General features: G+C 43.5%; 2 protein-coding genes across 4 annotated transcripts; one reads left to right on the top strand and one right to left on the bottom strand.

Moving 5' to 3' along the window:
• Positions 1 to 65: 65 nt before the first annotated feature.
• On the top strand, positions 66 to 5,678 carry LOC109890569 (uncharacterized). The gene is made up of 8 exons (XM_020482500.2): positions 66 to 461; positions 608 to 1,456; positions 1,609 to 1,808; positions 2,066 to 2,345; positions 2,474 to 2,592; positions 2,769 to 2,816; positions 2,900 to 2,989; positions 3,142 to 5,678. Exons 2-8 carry the CDS (start codon positions 629 to 631, stop codon positions 5,180 to 5,182), a joined length of 3,606 nt encoding a protein of 1,201 aa, XP_020338089.1. The 5' UTR covers positions 66 to 461; positions 608 to 628; the 3' UTR covers positions 5,183 to 5,678.
• A 4,160-nt stretch (positions 5,679 to 9,838) lies between these two features.
• LOC109890393 (transformer-2 protein homolog alpha-like) lies at positions 9,839 to 18,526 on the bottom strand. Of its 3 annotated transcripts, none has more exons than XM_031824270.1 (8): positions 18,341 to 18,526; positions 12,812 to 13,907; positions 11,935 to 12,094; positions 11,655 to 11,843; positions 11,394 to 11,509; positions 11,099 to 11,293; positions 10,932 to 11,005; positions 9,839 to 10,821 (listed from the first exon to the last, which is right to left on the bottom strand). In XM_031824270.1, the coding sequence occupies exons 2-8, from the start codon at positions 12,976 to 12,978 to the stop codon at positions 10,811 to 10,813; spliced, it is 912 nt and encodes a 303-aa protein (XP_031680130.1). In that variant the 5' UTR covers positions 12,979 to 13,907; positions 18,341 to 18,526; the 3' UTR covers positions 9,839 to 10,810. The 3 variants fall into 3 exon arrangements, with proteins under 3 accessions (XP_031680130.1, XP_031680129.1, XP_031680131.1); XM_031824269.1 differs by having other exon boundaries at positions 12,812 to 12,957; positions 18,341 to 18,525; XM_031824271.1 differs by lacking the exon at positions 18,341 to 18,526 and having other exon boundaries at positions 12,812 to 12,957; positions 13,597 to 17,319.
• Positions 18,527 to 20,938: the final 2,412 nt, after the last annotated feature.

Here is a 20,938-nt window from a genome sequence, read left to right as displayed (position 1 = left end):
TATTGTGACTGGACGTCTAGTCAACCATTTTTTTTTTGTAGGAAGGAGAAGCCCAGCGCATGCGTGACTGCACAAAAACGGACCATCGAAACACATTGACTTCTACGCTATATTACTTTCAAGAGTTATCCTACCTAAAGTAGTTTGAAATGTAATGTATTTGCCTTAATCTATGTTTGATATACTTTATAAAAGACCGTATTTGTGTGATCGCTAGTGCAAATTCGTTCTTCTGTGGTACTGTAGATTGTTGGCAATATTTCGCATGTAGCTGGCGGGAAGTGAAAATGTTATCATATATCTCCCTTTACGATATTTCCATCAATTAGCCACTGGAAGGTGTTTTTTTAACCAGGGCGTTCTGCACTTAATGTTTTTGAAAATCACGGTCGATTAATGTGAGGAAAGTACTTACACCGGGGCTTTTTCTGGATGGTAGCGTCCCACTGTAAGGATCCGCTGTGAGTCTGCTTTGTTTCTCAAACCATACATTTTATCTGCTCCCCCACAGGAGAATTGTATGTTTAACAATTGCAATGTGAGTTTTATTAATAGGTTACCAGTCTTCGATTAACAACCATCAGCTCCTTTTTTGACCCCTTTGAAGTGCTGTGACATTTCCACCACAATGTCTCAGTCAGAGACGTGTTGCATTTGTGGGGTGAGGTTTGTGAGGGGACCCAAGGGTTACAACAGGAGGAAAGTCACCACGCTGACCAGCCCCAAGACCTTCCAGCTAGTCTTTGACATCACTCCTGATGACTCCTCCTTCCTCTGCTGGGTCTGTCTTGGTGTGCTCAGAAGGAAAACCAAGCAGGATGGGAAGCTTTGGACTTGGTCAGATTTGCCAACAAAAGTTGGCAGACCTCGAAAGCCCCGTGCCGAAATACCAAGCTCATCCACAACTTTACCCAATCAAACTCCAATTATAACCAACCCATCCTCTTTATCCATAGAAGAGGAGTGCATTGCTTCTAAAAAAAACAAACGGAGGACAGTTCGTCAGTGGGACGGGGAAAAATGGACCACCTTGACTTCTTGTTCCCCAGAATCCCATTCAACAACCATCAGACGACCTCCAACGCCCATAGCCCCAACCACACACTCTTCAACACCATCAAAACAAGTAAATTCCTCAGCATTATCAAGTCAAACTTCAAATCAGATCAGTTCCCTGTTCTCCTTTGGAGAGCGGACAACAAAAAGACATCCGAAAGCGCCCCAATCTACACCACACTCCACACTCCTGTCTCCGGTCCCCGTTGACGATGGTATAAGGCCCAAGAAGAAGAAGCTCCCTTTCTCCAAGACTAAGCAGAGCTATGGGTTTGGACCTCATGCCAAGGCCCTGTATTACATGAACAGCCACCAGCACCTGAAGGCCTTCAGGTCCTTGATGAAGACCAAAGCTAGAGAAGCCATGACCCTTTTCCTCGCCGAGGTCATCGCCCAGGAGGTAATTGTTGTCTTAACATAATTCATTTAAATAATGAATTTGTTTATAGGCTACCTGCAGTGTATGGCTCATCAGGTGTGAGTGTGTCGTTGTTGACGATAGATGTGTTTGGCAAAGAAATTTATGATTGATCCATTTGTCTGATTTACCAGAGTAAGGTATTGATGAAGGACCAACGTGGGCCGCTGCGTCAGCCGCTGACTGAGGCGAGTGTGAGTGGGTTTTCCTGGGACGCGGTTCTAGCGTGGGGGGAAGAAAAGGCCCCTATGACCCTGGCCTGTCTTAGGGCCATGTTCCCCAAACCCAACACCATCAGGACACGGGTTATGATGGGAGCAAGGAAAACGAAACGGTGAGATGATCAAAGTATTTATGATCAAAGTATTCCAGATGATCAAAGTATTTGTATTGTATGGGGGTCACAACAGTTAACTGGCTTTTATTAAAATATATACATTTAAAATTCTGTTTTGTACTTGAACTCAACCCTGGAAAATGGAGGGAAAAACAGGTCCCACAGGGCTGAATTATGTGACTGCTGTTCATTATTGACTTGCTCTCTGTGTGCATGAAAGGTTATAACATGTTCTCCGTTGATATCTTTTGAAGCCCGAGGACAGAAGAGGAGGCAGGTGATGTCATCAGCCAGAGGGCGGGGCTTATCTTGGCCATCGTCCTCTACACCTCCATGCAGAAGTGCAACTTCATCCAGGCCTCTCTGGGGGTCGAGTTCTGGAAACAGGGTTGTCCTCTCAGCGTGTTCAAAGCCCTCAGTGCCCTGGGGGTGTGTCCCAGTGCTGCCTCCACCAGGAGACACGCAGAGAGGCTGATAACCGGCTTTGATCCACCTCAGCAGGACCGGACAGAGGGGGTGGAGGAGGAGCCTGGGGTAAGTTTTACTCCCTCAGGAGAAAAGGTGTTCTGTTTGTTTACTTATGTATGTATTAAATGAGCTTTGAAAATAATTTCCCCTTGATTTGTTCTGGTGTGGTTCTAATTAATTTGTGGTCCCTGCAGGACTCCTTTTGTAGATCTGAGGATGAGAGTCGGACTCTGAGTTGTTCTGAAGAGTATCCCAGTTCCTCCCCAACCCACTCTCTGAACTGGTTCTCGGACCAATCCCACTCCAGAGACGTGTAAGAACTATTTCCTGGAGGGAGGGGCTTCTAGTAGTGTAGTTGCTAAAAATTAGCTGTCCGTAGCTACACTTTTGGTAACCACAAAGTCTGTCCATAAAACTACCTCGCACAGAAAGGTGGGATTAACTGGAGCTAATTTTGTGATTCTCATCTATTTATCCATGTGCGCTCAGGTCCTCATCCGATCGGAGTTCCAGACCTGACTCCAGATCTCGCTCCAGGTGAGAGTCTGTGTTTTTGATGTGTGATGATGTTCCCTATCTCCTTGTGCTCCCTGACCTTTGCCCTCTGGTGTTCACTGCAGGAGCGACGACTATCAAGGCCCTACTCAGAGGCCTGACTCCCGGGAGTACCAGAATCTGATCAAAGAACATGGTTACCACAAAGTCCAGAAGTAAGTTATAGAGAAGTGATCCTCTATGGAGCTGTAGCAATCAAACTGAATTTTGGTTGAGGACCTGTGTATATAGGTTCACTTCAACCATTTGCTCTTATCTCAAGGCACAAACCTACTAGTATCTTCCTGTCCCTCTCATGCCTTCACAGACCTACATTGAGTCGATGGACGAAGAACAGTGAGGACAACAGGGAGGCAAAGGAAAAACCTGTTCAAAATCTCAAGAGAAGGAAGATGACGAAAAGGAAACCTGCTTCATCGCCTCCAGTAGTAAACGCAACTGGCACGCACCAGTCAGACACGGAGACTTCTCAAGTAAGTAAGGTAAACATGGAAGTCGTTGAAACGTCTCAAGTAGACAACACACACATGGAACCCATTCAACTCAGCGATACAAACAAGAAACCTTCTCATATAAGTGAGACAAATGTACAACTTGCTCAAATGTCGGAAATGAGCGAGACAAACATGGAACAAATTAAAATGCCCAAAAGAGGCAGGCCAAGAAAGGAACTTGCTCAAATGTCTGTAATGAGCGAGACAGTCATGGAACAAATGAAGATTCCTAAAAGAGGCAGGCCAAGAAAGGAACTTGCTCAAATGTCTGTAATGAGCGAGACAAACATGGAACAAATTATAATGCCCAAAAGAGGCAGGCCAAGGAAGGAACTTGTTCAAGTAAGTAAAACAAACCTAGAACACACTCAAACTCCACAAATAACCGACACACACTTGGAACCTGTTCACAAGCTCAGAAGTCCAAGGAAGAAACCTGTCCAAACGCCCCAGGTAACTGACACACAAAACAAACCCATTCAAGTAACCAATACAGATATTAAACTTGCTGAGACAAACAAAGAATCTGTTGTACAGGCCAAGAATGGGAGGCCAAAGAAGGGATTTGTTCAAATTCCACAATTAACCGACACTTGCATGGAACCCATTCCGGTAAGCGAGGTAAATGCGGACACCACTTTAATGCCCAGTAACATGAGATCAAGGAAGAGACCCAGACGAGTTCCCCAAGTATCCGGCACAAACCAGGAATTAACTCAAATGCCCAAAATAACCAAAATGAACAAGGAATCCTGCAAAATGCTTCAGAAAATGGACACACGCATGGCACCTGCTGTAACATCTAAAAGAGGGCGGACAAGGAAGGGACCAATTGAAATGTCTCAAGAAACCGACTTAGACACAGAAGCCGGTCTAATGCCTCAAGCTGGTGAAATTAATCAGCAATGTGTCGAAGGACGGGAAACAAATAAAGAACCCGCTGATCCCCAACAACTCGCTGGAAAGGCTAAAGTAAATCAGAGCAATAAAGTACCTGCAAAGACACCTGAAGAACTAGATCAAATGGAATTAATTCCAAAGCGCAAACGAGGCAGGCCAAGGAAAGAACTTGCTCAAGTGATCAACACAAGCAAGAAAACCCCTTCAATGCATAAAATAAGCAAAACAGGCAAAGAACCTGCTCTTACCCGGGAAATAAAAATTATTGTCAATAGGATGGAAAGCTGTAGTGCTGCTGAAATGCCCCAAATACGTGAGATGAACAATGAACCTGTTCAAGTAAGTGCGGAAAACTTTGAACCTGTTCAAAGACTGAGTGGGAAGTCAATGGAGGGACTCGTTCAGATGCCCCAAGTAAGCTGCACGGACATGGAACCTGGTAAGTTAGGCAGGACCATCATGGAAACCACTTCAACGGCAAAAAGGACTGACAAAGAATCTGTTCCAAGGCCTCAAGCAAACGAAACAAAAGCAGAACTTGCTCAAACGTCTCAGATAATGGAAACGATAAAGGAACACGTTCAAATAACCAACACAGACAAGGAAACCGCTTCCGTGCCCAAAAGAAGCTGCACAGACGTGGAACTTGCTAAAAGGTACAAAATGAGTGACTTTCAGACCCGGGTAATAAGAATAGTTGACACTAGGATGAGGGCAAACAAAGAATCTGTTTCAATTCCTCAAGTACACGACCCAAACCAGGACCCTGAACCTGCTGCAACACCTGAAATAAGCGACACAAACAAACAATCCACGCGAGTGATCAGAATAGTTGTTAACAGGAGGATACCGGCAGACATATGTAGTCACACCCGGAAAAGCCTGGAGTGTCTGGCTGAGGTAGCAGCCAAATGTGCTCCATTAGATGTTAAGTCTGCCGAAGAAGATGGATAGGTAGGTAGACGCATGTTACTTATCATTATAACAAACTTCACAACATGACGTCTCAGGAAAGAAAATACAAATTGTGGAAGGGTATAACCCTAACCTGAGGGGTGGGGAATAGTCTGCCTCGTCTTCTTCTGTATTCGTTTTACTGTAATTGTACATACCAGGCCTTTGTTTTAGCAATTGTCTTCTCCACCTTGTTCATTTAATATGTACATAATCCCAGAAACCTTCGTGTTTTTGTCAGTGTCCACTGTGGATTTAGTGTTAATCTTATCCCATTTTGTATTTAGTTGTTCTGATTGTACTTCTGTGGTTGTTGACAATGTAATAAAAATGTATGTGTTTTGTACAAAGGGAATTACTGCAGTCTTAGTATCCATGCTCATTTCAGAGTATTTGTTTTCATTACAAATGTCATTTGACTAAAAGCAGAGACTGTAAACCAAAACAGATTTGCCCACCAATCTTTTAGAAAATAAATTGTTATAAAACAACCACAGCGTTTATCTTGACTCAAGGCTTTTCCTTTCATACAGTTTTTGATGTATACATTCTTGCAATAATATCCTGTGGTAATACCTGTGATCATTTTGTGTATATTACTGTTGTCTCGTAAAAATGGAGCTCACAGAATAAACAGTACAATTGTATACATGGATATCAATGCTTCATAATAAAACATATTTGAAACTAGAAAAACAACCACAGTGAGATTCAAGCCTCAGGCATAAACAACAGAACCAGTGGCCTGGTCCATATCCCTGGAGCTAATCCACGGCGCCATCAAGGGTAGGGGCAACCTTGTTTTTTTTCACATATTTAAAGTTGTTCAATCAGTTAGTCATTTCGAATTTTGTTAGGTTAGAAAGTGATAAGTGAAGTGTATATTGGGTAAGGTTGGAAAACAACAGTTGAAATCCAGAAGGTAAATGTTGACCTTTTGGTTGCACACATCCAGATGATGCTGCGTACCATTTTGGGCAATGACGCTGTAGGTGTGATCTAGGTGTAAAAGCCTTTCCTAATATTTGACTCAGACCCTCGATCACACCTACAGCAGCATCAATCAATCCAATGTATTTATATAGCCCTTTTTACATCGGCCAATGTCACAAAACCCAGACTAAAACACCAAACAGCAAGCACCGTGGCTAGCAAAAACTCACTAGAAAGGCAGGAACCTAGGAAGAAACCTAGAGAGGAACCAGGCTTTGAGGGGTGGCCAGTCCTCTTCTGGCTGTGCCGGGTAGAGATTATAACAGTACGTGGCCAAGATGTTCAAACGTTCATATATGACCAGTAGGGTCAAATAATAATAATTACAGTGGTTGTAGAGGGTACAACTGGTCAGCACCTCGGGAGTAAATGTCAGTTGGCTTTTCATAGCCTATAATTCAGAGTGTGAGACAGCAGGTGAGGTAGAGAGAGACAGAGTGTCAAAAACAGCAGGTCCGGAACAAGGTAGCACATCCGGTGAACAGGTCAGGGTTTCATAGCCACAGGCAGAACAGTTGAAACTGGAGCAGCAGCACGACCAGGTGGACTGGGGACAGCAAGGAGTCATCAGGCCAGGTAGTCCTAGGGCTCAGATCCTCAGAGAGAATTAGAGGGACCATACTTAAATTCACACAGGACACCGGATAAGACAGTAGAAATACTCCAGATATAACAGACTGACCCTAGCCCCCCGACATATAAACTATTGCAGCATAAATACTGGAGGCTGAGACAGGAGGGGTTGGGAGACACTGTGGCCCCGTCCAACGATACCCCCGGACAGGGCCAACCAGGCAGGATATAACCCCACCCACTTTGCCAAGGCACAGCCCCCACACCACTGAAGGGATATCAACAAACCACCAACTTACTATTCTGAGACAAGGCCGAGTATAGCTCATGAAGATCTCCCCCACAGCACAAACCTGAGGGTGGCGCCAACCCAGACAGGAAGATCACGTCAGATCTCACACCTCGTAGGGACAGCATGGAAGAGCACCAGTAAACCAGTGACTCAGCCCCCATAATAGGGTTAGAGGCAGAGAATTCCAGTGGAGAGAGGGGAACTGGCCAGGCAGAGAGACTCACATGGGTAGGCAGACCATTTCATAAAAATTGAGCTCTATAGGAGAAAGCCCTGCCTCCAGCTGTTGGTTTAGACATTCTAGGGACATTAAGGTGGCCTGCGTCTTGTGACCGTAGCGTACGTGTAGGTATGTACGGCAGGACCAAATCTGAAAGATAGGTCAAGGAGCAAGCCCACGTAATGCTTTGTAGGTTAGTAGTAAAACCTTAAAATCTCTTGTTCAGATATCGGTAAGTGGACTGGAGTTAGTGCATGAAAGGGATAACGAATCCAGTTGTTTGTGTCATCCGTTTCGGGAAAGTTCCTGCGTAATTGCTCACCCAACTCACTCATGTGCTACACTATATGACATTTGACATTGTCCGTAAACTTGAGTTAATTTACACACAAAAAAAGTCATACAATGATGGAAAGACCTGTGTGTTGTCCTTGTTAATGCAGACAAAGAAGAGCTCCAACTTCTTAATCAAAGCCTGAATTTTGTCCCGCACATTGAATATAGTTGCGAAAAGTCGCTGTAATTCGGATCATTCAAGGGAGGAAAAACATCACCCAGATAGGAGAGTCGTGTGAGAAACTCGTCATCACGCAAGCGGCCAGACAAGTGAAAACTTTAAACTAGTCTCTCAATAAAAAAATAAAAACTGTCAATACTTCTCCCCTTGATAACCAGCGCACTTCTGTAAGATGTAAACGCGTTACATGGTTGCTGCACATATCATTGCATAGTGCAGAAAATACACAAGAGTTCAGGGGCCATGCTTTAACAAAGTTAACCATTTATACTATAGTGTCCAAAACGTCTTTCAAGCTGTCAGGCAGCAAGAGCCTCTCCGTGGATGCTGCAGTGTGCCCAAAGTGGCGTCGGGAGCAACTGCTTGCACGTGCGCTACCACTCCACTATGTCTCCCTGTCGTGGCTTTTGCGCCATCAGTACAGATACCAACATGAGCAGCAGCTACGTTTCCGGTGAGAGTAACGGTTAATGTGATTGGATGTTAATTATTTGACTAGGCTACCTGTATTTGACATTATGTTATTTCGCTGAAGACTAGATGGTTTAATTTTATTTTTGGCAGTGAAACAAGGCTACTCAGGCGGGAGAAAAAAACTCACCCAAATGTATAGCCCCGTTAGAAAATATTAAATGGACTGTTTGAAAATGTGAATCACATATTTATTTGGCGTACCCTCGACAGCATTGGGGGTACGCGTACCCCAGTTGGGAATACCTCATCTAGGTTAAATTGAGTTCCTCAGCTAGGTGGTTAGGTGGAGGGAGTCTGGAAGGGCATCTAGGAATCTTTGGGTTGTCTGAGAATTTCTAGCACGGCTTTGATGATCCTTGGTTGGAGTCTGAGCAGATTATTGGTTGCGATTGCAAACGTAATAAAATGGTGGTCCGATAGTCCAGGATTATGAGGAAAAACATTAAGATCCACAATATTTATTCCACGGGACAAAACTATGTCCAGAGTATGATTGTGGCAGTGAGTAGGTCCGGAGACATGTTGGACAAAACCCACTGAGTTGATGATGGCTCTGAAAGCCCTTTGGAGTGGGTCTGTGGACTTTTCCATGTGAATATTAAAGTCACCAAAAATTATAATATTATCTGCCATGACTACAAGGTCCGATAGGAATTCAGGGAACTCAGTGAGGAACGCAGCATACGGCCCAGGACGCCTGTAAACAGTAGCTATAAGAAGTGATCGAGTAGTCTGCATAGATTTCATGACTAGAAGCTCAAAAGATGAAAATGCAGTGTTTTTTTTTTTTTTTTTTTGCTATTGTAAATGTCAGCAACATCTCCACCTTTGCGGGATGCATAGGGGAAATGGTCACTAGTGTAACCAGGAGAGGCCTCATTTAACACAGTAAATGAATCAGGCTTAAATCATGTTTCAGTCAGGCCAATCACATCAAGATTATGATTAGTTCATTAACTATAACTGCCTTGGAAGTGAGGGATCTAACATTAAGTAGCCCTATTTTGAGATGTGATATCACAATCTTTTTCTATAATGACAGGAATGGAGGTCTTTATTCCAGTGAGATTGCTAAAGCGAACACTCTATGTTTAGTTTTGCCCAACCTAGATCGAGGCACAGACAGTCTCAATAGGGATAGCTGAACTAAGCTGGCTAACAGCCTGCTGCCTGGCCTGCACTCTATCTCATTGTGGAGCAAGAGGAGTTAGAGCCCTCTCCATGTTCATAGATAAAATGAGAGCACCCCTCCAGGTAGGATGGAGTTTGTCACTCCTCAACAGGCCAGGCTTGATCCTGGCTTGGGCCAATTATCTACAAATTATACCAATTAATTTATACAAATTATATTTTGGGAGGGGCAGAAAACAGTTTTCAACCAGCGATTGAGTGTGTGATCTGTCGGTATGATCGAGGCATAAGCTCCACCCCACTGATAATTGTGCTAGAAAACAGATAGGCCGGTATTCAAGGCGTCACACAGAAAAGCAGTAAGGTTTACCAATTCCTATAGCCTTACACATTCTTCACCAGTTTGCAACACACTAAGTACAGGAGACATTAAGAAAGTATTGACGGACAAAAAAATTGAAAAGATGCAGTTTTATTGCTTGGAATACTGCAGACTTAAAATCATGGTACACCCATACACACAGCACTGAACTAGGGTAGAGCTTCTCGCTCTTGGCTCTTCTCCCGAACATACAGCAGGAAGAAGTTACCCCCTAACCACTGATAAAGGGTGAGATATTTTTTTATCAACCTAAAGGTTAAGGTTAGAATTGGGGTTAAGGTAATCCGATCCTAGAGCTGCATTTACCTTGGGCCCTCTCCCCTAGAGCCTATCGTGCACTAAATATCACTGTACTTCAACACATCTACCCAGTAAAAAGGAGCCTGGTGATACAAAATACAGATCAGATGGATTAAACAGGGTTCTCCCTAAAGAATGTAAGAGGGGGCGCTGCGCCACCTTGTGGTCTGGCAGCGCCACTATATAAAAAAAACAACCCCACCAACATTTGCTAAAGATGGCAGGAAATGGGAATTACAGGTGTTCGCTGTACTCAGCAGCACCACCGTCTTTAAAAATCCTGGGGAGAACCCTGGATTAACGAATCGACAGCTTCTCTCAACACAACTGCAAGATTGACTGAAAGAACAGAAATCCACCAACTGAACATATTTAACTAAAATAAACAAAAAAATGACTGTTTATCAAGTTCACAATTACATCCTTTACCATTTCCCTAAACTCCCCAAATATGCACCCCACATCCACCCCCCCTGGCCCTAAACCCACATCCACCCCCCCTGGCCCTAAACCCCACATCCACCCCCCTGGCCCTAAACCCCACATCCACCCCCCCTGGCCCTAAACCCCACATCCACCCCCCCTGGCCCTAAACCCCACATCCACCCCCCCCTGGCCCTAAACCCCACATCCACCCCCCCTGGCCCTAAACCCCACATCCACCCCCCCCTGGCCCTAACTCCACATCCACCCCCCCTGGACCTAACCCCACAAAAAGTATAATCTTGCTCCTCTTCTCCCTCTGCTCAGTAGTGGCCTGTGGAGACAGGAGGGAGACATTTAGACATTAAGGCCCAACCACTGAGTCACTAGTATATTAGCCGTCAAGTGAACCATGTTAAGCGGGGCTAAGTCTGGTTGACTTACGTGGGGAGTAAGACCGCGAGCGGGAGCGAGACCGGTAGGCCCCTCGGCTGTAGTACGGGGACGGAGACCTGCGTCTGGAGAGACAACACACAATAAGCATCCACCAACCAACTGCCCCAGTCCTGCTTAGCAACCACTAACTATAAGATCCAGGCCAGGTGTCTCACCTGTAGGACCTGTAGCACTCTCGGTCGTCATAGCGATCGTAGCCACGGTCGTAGCCTCTGTCGTAACCACGGTCACCGCCGCGATCGTAATCCTTCGAGCTACGGCGAGATGAGCTTGAGCTGGGGCCGCCACTTCCTCCTCCTCCACCGCCTCCTCCACCGCCTCCGCTGCTGCTGCTGCCGCCGCCGCCACCACTGGAAAACAAACACAGTTAGAGGATTCACTGAATGTAGAACATGTGTGCATCACGTGGGCCATCCCAGATGCGTGAGTCTAAGAGAACCGGTCACTCACTATGTGGGCCGTCCCATGTATATCCCAGGAGTGGGAGTGTGTGGTCGTTTAGTGATGGAGAAATCGACCCTGATCCTCCGTCCATCCAACTCCATTCCGTTAGCTCTCTCCTTAGCCTGAAACAGAGAGGGGGGGGTGGAGGAGTGGGACACAGATGTTTAGAGAAGAGTATTCCCCTTCAACACCATGCTCACTCAAAAGTTCTGATTCTTCTCTGTTCTTCCTTTGCAATATCCCCTTCCTCCCTCCCTGTATTCCTACCTCATTGGCGTCCTCTCGGACTTCGAAGTAGACGAAGGCGAAGCCGCGGGAGCGTCGTGACTGCTGGTCGTAGACGATGCTGACGTCAGCCAGGGGGCCGTACTTGGAGAACACATCTCTCAGGTCTCTCTCTGTGGTGTACAGGCTCAGACCAAACACACCCAGGCAGCAGTTCGGGTCCGGGTTGGCCTATAGAGGAGGATTGTGACAAGGATAGAGATTGTGTGTGGGGTTTGCCGAAGAGAGTCTCGTCTCGAGGTGTGTGTGTGTATATACGTACCCGGTTGCCAATGTGCCTGCGGCGGTTGGACATGGGGGAGTGGCTGTGGCTCCGACGACGGCGGTATTCCCCGCTTCGGGAACGGCTACGGGAACGGCGGCGGTGGGAACGGGAGCGAGAGCGGGAATAATGCCTGCGGGAGCTCCTATGGGAACGAGACCTGAGGAAAATAAAATAAAGGACACGTTAAAAACATTTAAAGCAGGGTTTCCAACTGGTGGCTGATTTATTTAGATTTTCCCATGAAATACATGCACAGTTACACCTCCAGTTGACTCAAATGATGCCAATTAGCCTATCAGAAGCTTGTAAAGCCATGCCATCATTTTCTGGAATTTTCCAAGCTGTTTAAAGGCATAGTCAACTTAGTGTATGTGAACTTCTGACCCACTGGAATTGTGATACAGTGAATTATAAGTTAAATAATCTGTCTAAACAATTGTTGGAAAAATTACTTGTGTCGTGCACAAAGTAGATGTCCTAACCGACTTGCCAAAACTATAGTTTGTTAACATGAAATTTGTGGAGTGGTTGAAAAATGAGTTATTAATGACTCAAACCTAAGTGTATGTAAACTTCTGACTTCAACTGTATACGTGATCTTATAGAAATGTATCATCTGTTTGGACTGCTTGCGGTCAATTTGCAGTCTACAAATGATTTGTAATTATGTTCCGGCCCCCTGACCATCCGCTAAAGAAAGAAATCAGCCCACAGCATAATCTAGTTGATGGTCCCTGATTTAAAGAGTTTAGATACAAAAACAACATGAATAAAGCCATAACACAAAACAAGCTCTTTATGTGGACCTGAACAAAAATACACGCTACGCTACCCAGCAGCTCCCACAAAACCTCCTTGGAGCTGGGGTTCTTACCTGGACTTGGAGCGGGATCGGGAGTGGGACTTAGACCTGGAGTGTCTGGAGCCATCTTTGGAGCGGGCTGGGGAATGGGCTGGGGAACGGCTGGCAGACTTCCCAGAACCCCTTGGGCTCACACTCCTGGAAGCGGACCGCGAATCCTGATCGGGCCAGATACACATAAATACAGGTCAGAATCAAAAACAGAAACAGTCAGGATAGAGAGAGAGGAGGTACAGAAGGAACCTCGCTCAAACCTGCTACAGGCCCCTCTTATATTTCAGCTCCAGTAGTTTGAGAAAAAAAAATCATAGCATTTCATTAACAACAGGTATTTGTTGTAACTAGATCTGCCTGTTACAGGCGACCAAAGGAAATCATATAGGCTTAAAGTAGGTGTTAATCTAATCTAGTTAATCTTAACACAGTTCTATGATGAGCGGATTGTTCTCTTACACTCTAGGCAGCGTAGCAGAGTTTAACCTTGCGTGTTGAGGACTAGGTAATGTGTCTGAGATGGAGGAACAGTTGGCATGCATGCTTAAGAAGTGTTTCTCACGCCATCCCTCAGGGAGACCAACTGTTGCACATTTCCATTTTAGTACACCTGATTCAATTTGAGAAAGAGCTTGAGATTTAGTTGAATCAGGTGTACCAATGGTGGAAGAGAACCAACAGGTGTAATGACTGGGGGTCCTTGAGGGATGGCTTGGGAAACACTGCTTTAGAAAACAGAAGGAGAGGGAGAGAGAAATAGGATTGTAGTAATAACATAGCAGGCTATAGGGAATTAACCATACCCCCGAACACTTCTCATAACTTCATCACTTCTTTAACTTCATAACTTCAAAACAACCATCTCTTTTCTTCTTTCTTCCGTTTCACACCATTTCTGACTTCATTTTTCTCTCCTCTTCCCCCACTTCCTTCCTCCCATTTGATTTCTGCCATTACATCACTCTACCAGTGGACAGCGTGGCCGCTCGCTTCTGCCAGCTTCATTTTACATTAGCATGCATCAACACCATCAGCTTCATCAAATATGCCCTTTAACAACTTCAAACTTCATATCTGAAACTTCTTCCGCCATTTTGCTTCTTCCCAACTCAACCTTAACGAAAAACAGACAAGGATGATAAAAAGGGTTGATTTTTTTATAAGAGCTACAGAGGTCAAAATGTGCAAAAACCAGACTCGTAAACACTCAAATCAGACTAAATAAGTTGTCTCACCTGAAAAGCATTAAATCAAAGCAATGTTAAGGAAATATGTATACTGATTTCTCTGAAATGCACAACATCAGAATATGATGAATGAAGACTAAAAATGTTATAAAATCATGGTGTTCTTTAATCCTAGTCCGAGGGTCACACAAGGTGTGCAGGCTTTTGTTACAGCCCAGTACTAGCACATCTGGTTCGTCAAGCCCTTGGACCAAGATTGAAGAACTGCTATGGTATATCTGAGCAAGGGTTTAAAGTAAATTAGCTACTCCTTTCAATGCCCCACTCAGTATAACATTTGTTCATGTGCGACTTTAAAGAAAAATGGCTTTTGCAGAAGGACCATTACAGTGCAACTAAATATAGGACTAACAACTTTAGAAAATAGACAGTACTCTCACATGGGTGGTGCCATGTTGAAGAGCTTGATACATTATAACTGGCTAATGAATGGCTACAGAGTTTACGCCGGATAATGTGATATAACCAAAGATTGTTGGTGTCCATTACTGGGCCTATTGAAGAGGCCCTATACAAACCCACGCCATAGATTTTTCAACTAACCTGTTCTCTGTGATACTTTTCCCCTGAATCGAGAACAAAGAAGTATCTTTAGAATGCCTGTTTTGAATTGCCGGCAGCTCTACAAAAACCAGCGAAAACTCAAAAGATAATAAATCCATGTTCTATACCGTGCAAGATGGTTCCTCGCCAGCTTAGCTGGCGCACATCTAGGATTTCGCAGCATCTTTGCAGAAACTAGTAGTTTCTATGCAACGCGGCCATGTGTAGAAGTAGATGACAGCGCATTATATAGCGCGACCAAAACAAAGAACTACACACATGCTAAAAGCATATCTCACTCCATACAAAACATGGATTTATAATTTTTCTGAATGTGTGTTTTTTGTATAACCACCAGCAAATGACATTTCTAAGATACTTTCTTCGTTCTCAATTCGGTGGAAAAAGTATTGCCAAGAACAGGTCAGTTGAAAAATCTACGGTGGCGGTTTGTACGCACAGGGGCGGCAGGTAACCTAGTGGTTAAAACGCTGGACTTGTAACCCGAAAGGTTGCAAGATCGAATCCCCGAGCTGACAAGGTAAAAAATCTGTCTTTCTGTCCCTGAACAAGGCAGTTAACCCTACTGTTCCTATGCCGTCATAGTTAAGAACAAATTCTTATTTACAGACTTGCCTAGTTAAATAAAGGTCCAAAAAAATAAATCACACTCCAATAGGGCAGATGTCCTGATGTGTGTTGTTGAGATTCTGGATGGCCATTGGTCAGATTGCTAACAACAATAAAAAGATGCTGCCATGTGGGGAATCGTAGGTTGTTATTGCTACCATGTCTTGTTTTGACTCATGTCACATCTATGCTAATATGGCTAAAATTCCCTAGCTAACCAACAACTGTTGCATGAGAGACAAGTGCTCATTGTGCAAATATATTTGTTTTCAATAAACAGTGGAGATGAAATATAGTTTAGATGTCAACAATCTATAGGCTGGTTTATACTTTGTCTGTCAACAATATATAGGCTGGTTTATACTTTGTCTATCAACATGTCTTTAGACAATTTGAATGCGACAAGTGTCGCTAGTCAAAACACTTAATTTATACTCTGTGGACATAGCAGCGGGAAGATGTGTGTGTGTGTGTGTATATATATATATATTTTTTAATATACAATTTGCCCTCCCTACAGCGGTCCGCTAATACAGTACTAGTAAAGGCCAGTGTACTACTTTTGTGGAAAAAAATCTCTATATATAAAAAGACAATGTTTCCATGGTGATTTAATGGGAAATACTTAGCAATAACTATGAAAACTGCCACAGATTGTCTCCGGGGAAGGTAGATATTAAAATTAAGTCTTAGCTTTGTAAATTAATAAATATATAGACCCAATTTAGTTTGTATTCCGCAGATTTCCTTTCAGAAAACCCCATGTTATCACACAGGAACCTGCAGCGACTAGCTAGCTTGTCCGTTGACGTTTGAAGGCTGCGCAGTGAGAGAGTTCTATTGAGCAGTGACCACTTTTTGACCATGGCCATAATAACATTCTATTCACTCTAATCATTCAAATTTCTCAGAGTAAATAGCCTACCTTGTGAATGATATGGTAGAAACAGAGTTTGGACTATTGATGCAATTCTCTATTGAATGCATATATATTTTATAAACATTGAATAAAATAATTATGGATGTACACCCTAAATAATGAATAAAAATGTGCTTTATTTAAGACATTGACAGCTATGACATGGTCATTATTTGAACTGGCTAGCCAGCTAGCTAGCTAAAAAGCTAGAAACTAACAAAAACATTGTTTAGAAAGTTACTTTTAGTTGCTTGGTTTGCTAGATTGAAATATACTGCATTACATTTTTAAAGAGATGGGTTTATGATTGAGTGTAGTCTGGCACAGGAGTGTGAAGGTGAACAGAAAGGCTCTGGAGCAACGAACCGCCCTTGCAGTCTCTGCCTGGCCGGTTCCCCTCTTTCCACCGGGATTCTCTGCCTCTAACCCTATTACAGGGGCTGAGTCACTGGCTTACTAGGGCTCTTTCATACCGTCCCTAGGAGGGGTGCGTCACTTTAGTGGGTTGAGTTACTGATGTGATCTTCCTGTCTGGGTTAGCGATCTTTGTGGGCTATACTCAGCCTTGTCTCAGGATGGTAAGTTGGTGGTTGAAGATATCCCTCTAGTGGTGCGGGGGCTGTCCGGGGGTGTCATCGGATGGGGCCACAGTGTCTCCTGACCCCTCCTGTCTCAGCCTCCAGTATTTATGCTGCAGTAGTTTATGTGTCAGGGGGCTAGGGTCAGTTTGTTATATCTGGAGTACTTCTCCTGTCCTATGCGGTGTCCTGTGTGAATTTAAGTATGCTCTCTCTAATTCTCTTTCTTTCTCTCTCTCGGAAGACCTGAGCCCTAGGACCATGCCTCAGGACTACCTGACATGATGACTCCTTGCTGTCTCCAGTCCACCTGGCCGTGCTGCTGTGCTGCTGCTCCAGTTTCAACTGTTCTGCCTGTGAATATTATTATTTGACCATGCTGGTCATTTATGAACATTTGAACATCTTGGCCATGTTCTGTTATAATCTCCACCCGGCACAGCCAGAAGAGGACTGGCCACCCACATAGCCTGGTTTCTCTCTAGGTTTCTTCCTAGGTTTTGGCCTTCCTAGGGAGTTTTTCCAAGATGCCGTGCTTCTACACCTGCATTGCTTGCTGTTTGGGATTTTAGGCTGGGTTTCTGTACAGCACTTTGAGATATCAGCTGATGTACGAAGGGCTATATAAATACATTTGATTTGTTTATTGGTGTTAAAATACATACAGCAGTTATGCTATTTTGGACCACCAGGCAGCTATTGTCTTGCAGCCGGTCATTATTGCGATTGCTGTCAAGCAGCCTGTTATTTTGCATTTATACTTTTTCATAATGACAAGTTTGATGTCAGACAACAATCGGATGTTAATGATGTCACTGCAACAACTGTCTCCATACATGTCGATAGACATTGTTGGTTGTTTTTGCGACAAAAATTACGCGTGCGCAGCTATGTCGAGACCAACTGTAAACCAGCCTTAAAATTAAGCCAACCCCTTCTATTTCGCTCCATAGCTGCGCACGCGTCAGTTTTGTCGGGAAAACAACCAACCCGTCTATTGGTGTCTATGGGAGACACCCAGTTAAATCGACCGGTACTGACTTTTTTCCCCCCTTATGGTAAACGGCCTGGGTGAACCATCTTCATTTATCCACCATTTTTTGTTATGTCACATTATCTGGCGTACAATCTGTAATTAGCTAAGTGACTGCAGCAGTAAGTGAGGACGAAGTTAAACATTCTAGCCGTAAACCACTCCGCTAGTTAGCTACTAATCTATAGTTAGTTATATATTCCATTCACCTGCAATGATGAGTAAATGTACATTGGTAACTTTCTCGACAGCAGTCTCAGTAGACTCGTTAATGCAAAATGTAACGTTACTTGATGTGAATTAGCTAACGTTACAACAGCTGCAAACCACTTGGCCTGATTGGGCTAACATATGCTAGCTTTAAATTACAAAATGCCCTGAAAATACATTCAATGTTAACATAAATGAGTAACTGGACATTAAATTAGAAAATGTAAACGGTACAAAATCCATACAGTCGATGCAAATCAATGCTATTAACTACATCATGGTTGTGCTAACTAACGTTAGCCGCCTAGCTAGGCAAAATGGCGTCGTTGAGCTTGCTCAGTTTAAGGCAAGATAGATCTTCGGTAGTTCGTGGTTGATAATACGCACCCGCTCGCCAAAATCCTTTTCGTTGTCGCTCATTTCTCGTCGATAGAAACTTAAATGATAGATAATTAACTGGTTTATTTAGTTAGCTAATAATGTTATCAAGTGAAGCGAAACACTGCTACTCGCCTCCGTTTCGTTAGAACCGTATTCAATGAGTCAAAAGCGGATGTGACGCTTGTACAACCACAATGAGTAGACGGGAAAGTCTAAACCAGATAGGAAGAGTGGCCCAATTTGGCGGAAAAACAGTCTCCCTCCAACAGGTGGAGTTTTTTCCTTGTTTCGCCCACCAAACAAGGAGTTTTTGTATGGAGGGCAATGAATGGCTCATTTAAGTTGCTACGAGTGTACGGATATAGCAGGCCACGTGACACCCCAGCAACTTTGAGAAAAAACACTTTATATCGGATATGGCTATGCATATTCATGTTATAAGGCTAGTAGCATAGAGTGTCCCGACATTAAATACCCGAGATTTACATCAACAACCCTCATCAAATACTCAAAAACGGATTACAATAATGTGATGTCTCCTCTCCACCAATCCGAAGAAAGGCGGGAGCTAGACAGCCCACGTTGCCGCTTTGTGGACAATGACATTGTTAGGGTAGAGAGACGTATATCAGTATATTCATAATCTTTGGTAGGGCCGTCCCAAGGATCCCAGATAGCACTAAATGTGTTGATCCAGAGATAAACTACACAAAAATATGTACAATGTTTTTATACAAAATGTTAGTTTTTCCAGCTGGATTAACATTATTGACCCTTCATTAAACGACAAGTGCAATGTTCAGGATGTAATAATGTAAAGTGAACTGATAATCACATTCTTCGAGTTTTCTGAATGTTCAGCTTTAGTGCAGGCACTTTGAACAGTCCCAAGTCGTTGCATTTACCAGGGAGTCAAACTAAGAAAATACGTTTGAATACATTTAAAACTGATACCAAGGTACCACAACTGACCATGGTCTTAACCAGTGGAGAACAACCTCTGCTTGAGAGACTTTTTTAATAGAAATCAAATGTAGACATACAGTATCTATGTACAACTCTTGGTTCTGAAATCTATCGTTGTTTTATGAAATATTATTCACCAACATAATTTTACAAAAGAAACACAACAAATAAAGAGAGAAACCATTACTTCAGCAAAACGTCTGGTAAAAAAATATTGAAACATGAGTCTTTGTGTACTGTGCACTGGTGTGTGTGTGTAAGTATCCATAGGATGTCCGAATCTGGTAGGTCAGAATGTCCGCTGCGTCCCATGTTTCAGTAGCCTCCATGTCCACTTCCCTTATTGGGGGCATTTGAGAGACTTCTTTGTTTGTGTCTGGGGTTTGAGGAAAATCTTTGTTTGTGGCTGCTATTTGAGCAAATTCTTTGTTTGTGTCTGTATTCTGGCAGCTTTGTTTATCCTCCTCTTCTTGGGCTTGCAACTACAGTGTGATTTCTTTGCCTGTTGTGTTTTGTGCTTCTGAGGTGGTTCATTGTTTGTTATTTTTTGGGATGTTTGAGCAAGTTTCTTTATTGTCTTTCCTTTTGGAGGCTTTGGTTCTTCAGCGGGTGTTTTCCAATGGGCCAGCAAAGTCCTGAGGAGACATGGGGGAACAGTGAGACATGGGCAGACGTTTTTCCTGGTCAAGTCATGTGGTCAAGGAAAGACTCTGGGCACTACTCATGAGCAGGAACAACTCTGGGCCCTGCACATGAGGAGGAGAGCAAGACTTATTTTTTAGTTTATGAGCAGATGTCCAAAGACATCTGGAGAACTACAGGATTAATAAACACTGACGTCTGTCCTCTGTAGTAGACTCTGTCTTTGCACGTTGTGGTTGGTCAGATGCAGAACGTCATACAATACCATGCAAAAGTATGGACACCTACTCATTCAAGTTTTTATTTATTTATTTGTACTATTTTCTACATTGTATAATAACAGTAAAGACATCAAAACTATGAAATAACACATGGAATCATGTAGTAACCTTGCTTCCACAGCATTCTGCAGCGATACGCCATCCCATCTGGTTTGCGCTTAGTGGGACTCTCATTTGTTTTTCAACAGGACAATGACCCAAAACAAACCTCCAGGTTGTGTAAGTGCTATTTGACCAAGGAGGAGAGTGATGGTGCTGCATCAGATGACCTGGCCTCCACAATCACCCAACCTCAACCCAATTCAGATGGCTTGGGATGAGTTGGACCGCAGAGTGAAGGAAAAGCAGCCAACAAGTGCTCAGAATATTTGGGAACTCCTTCAAGATGGTTGGAAAAGCATTCCTCATGAAGCTGGTTGAGAGAATGCCAAGAGTGTGCAAAGCTGTCATCAAGGCAAAGGGTGGCTACTTTGAATAATATAAAATTGAAAATATATTTTGATTTGTTTAACAGTTTTTTGGTTACAACATGATTCTATTTGTGTTATTTCATAGTTTAAAATATATATATATTCTACAATGTAGAAAATAGTTAAAATAAAGAAAAACCCTTGAATGGGTAGGTGTGTCCAAACCTTTGATTGGTACTGTATGTCTTAGGGTCGTTTTTGCTAAATGGACACATGAGGGATTAGGGAAGGGATATCTTCCACTA

The sequence above is a fragment of the Oncorhynchus kisutch genome, linkage group LG5 (genome assembly GCF_002021735.2).
Source record: "Oncorhynchus kisutch isolate 150728-3 linkage group LG5, Okis_V2, whole genome shotgun sequence".
Lineage (NCBI taxonomy): Eukaryota > Metazoa > Chordata > Actinopteri > Salmoniformes > Salmonidae > Oncorhynchus > Oncorhynchus kisutch.
The sequence above is the reverse complement of the archived record's forward strand: the minus strand, read 5'-3'. Positions and strand labels throughout refer to the sequence as shown.

Bases quoted from the DNA above. Each gene is read 5' to 3' on its own strand.
- LOC109890569 (XM_020482500.2), top strand. From the start codon at position 629: ATGTCTCAGTCAGAGACGTGTTGCATTTGTGGGGTGAGGTTTGTGAGG. The intron at 1,457-1,608 runs GTAATTGTTGTC...CTGATTTACCAG, and splicing joins CCGAGGTCATCGCCCAGGAG to AGTAAGGTATTGATGAAGGA. The intron at 2,593-2,768 runs GTAAGAACTATT...ATGTGCGCTCAG, and splicing joins CAATCCCACTCCAGAGACGT to GTCCTCATCCGATCGGAGTT.
- LOC109890393 (XM_031824269.1), bottom strand. From the start codon at position 18,373: ATGAGCGACAACGAAAAGGATTTTGGCGAGCGG. The intron at 12,095-12,811 runs GTAAGAACCCCA...TATTTTCCTCAG, and splicing joins CGATCCCGCTCCAAGTCCAG to GTCTCGTTCCCATAGGAGCT. The intron at 11,294-11,393 runs GTGAGTGACCGG...TTTGTTTTCCAG, and splicing joins TACATGGGACGGCCCACATA to TGGTGGCGGCGGCGGCAGCA.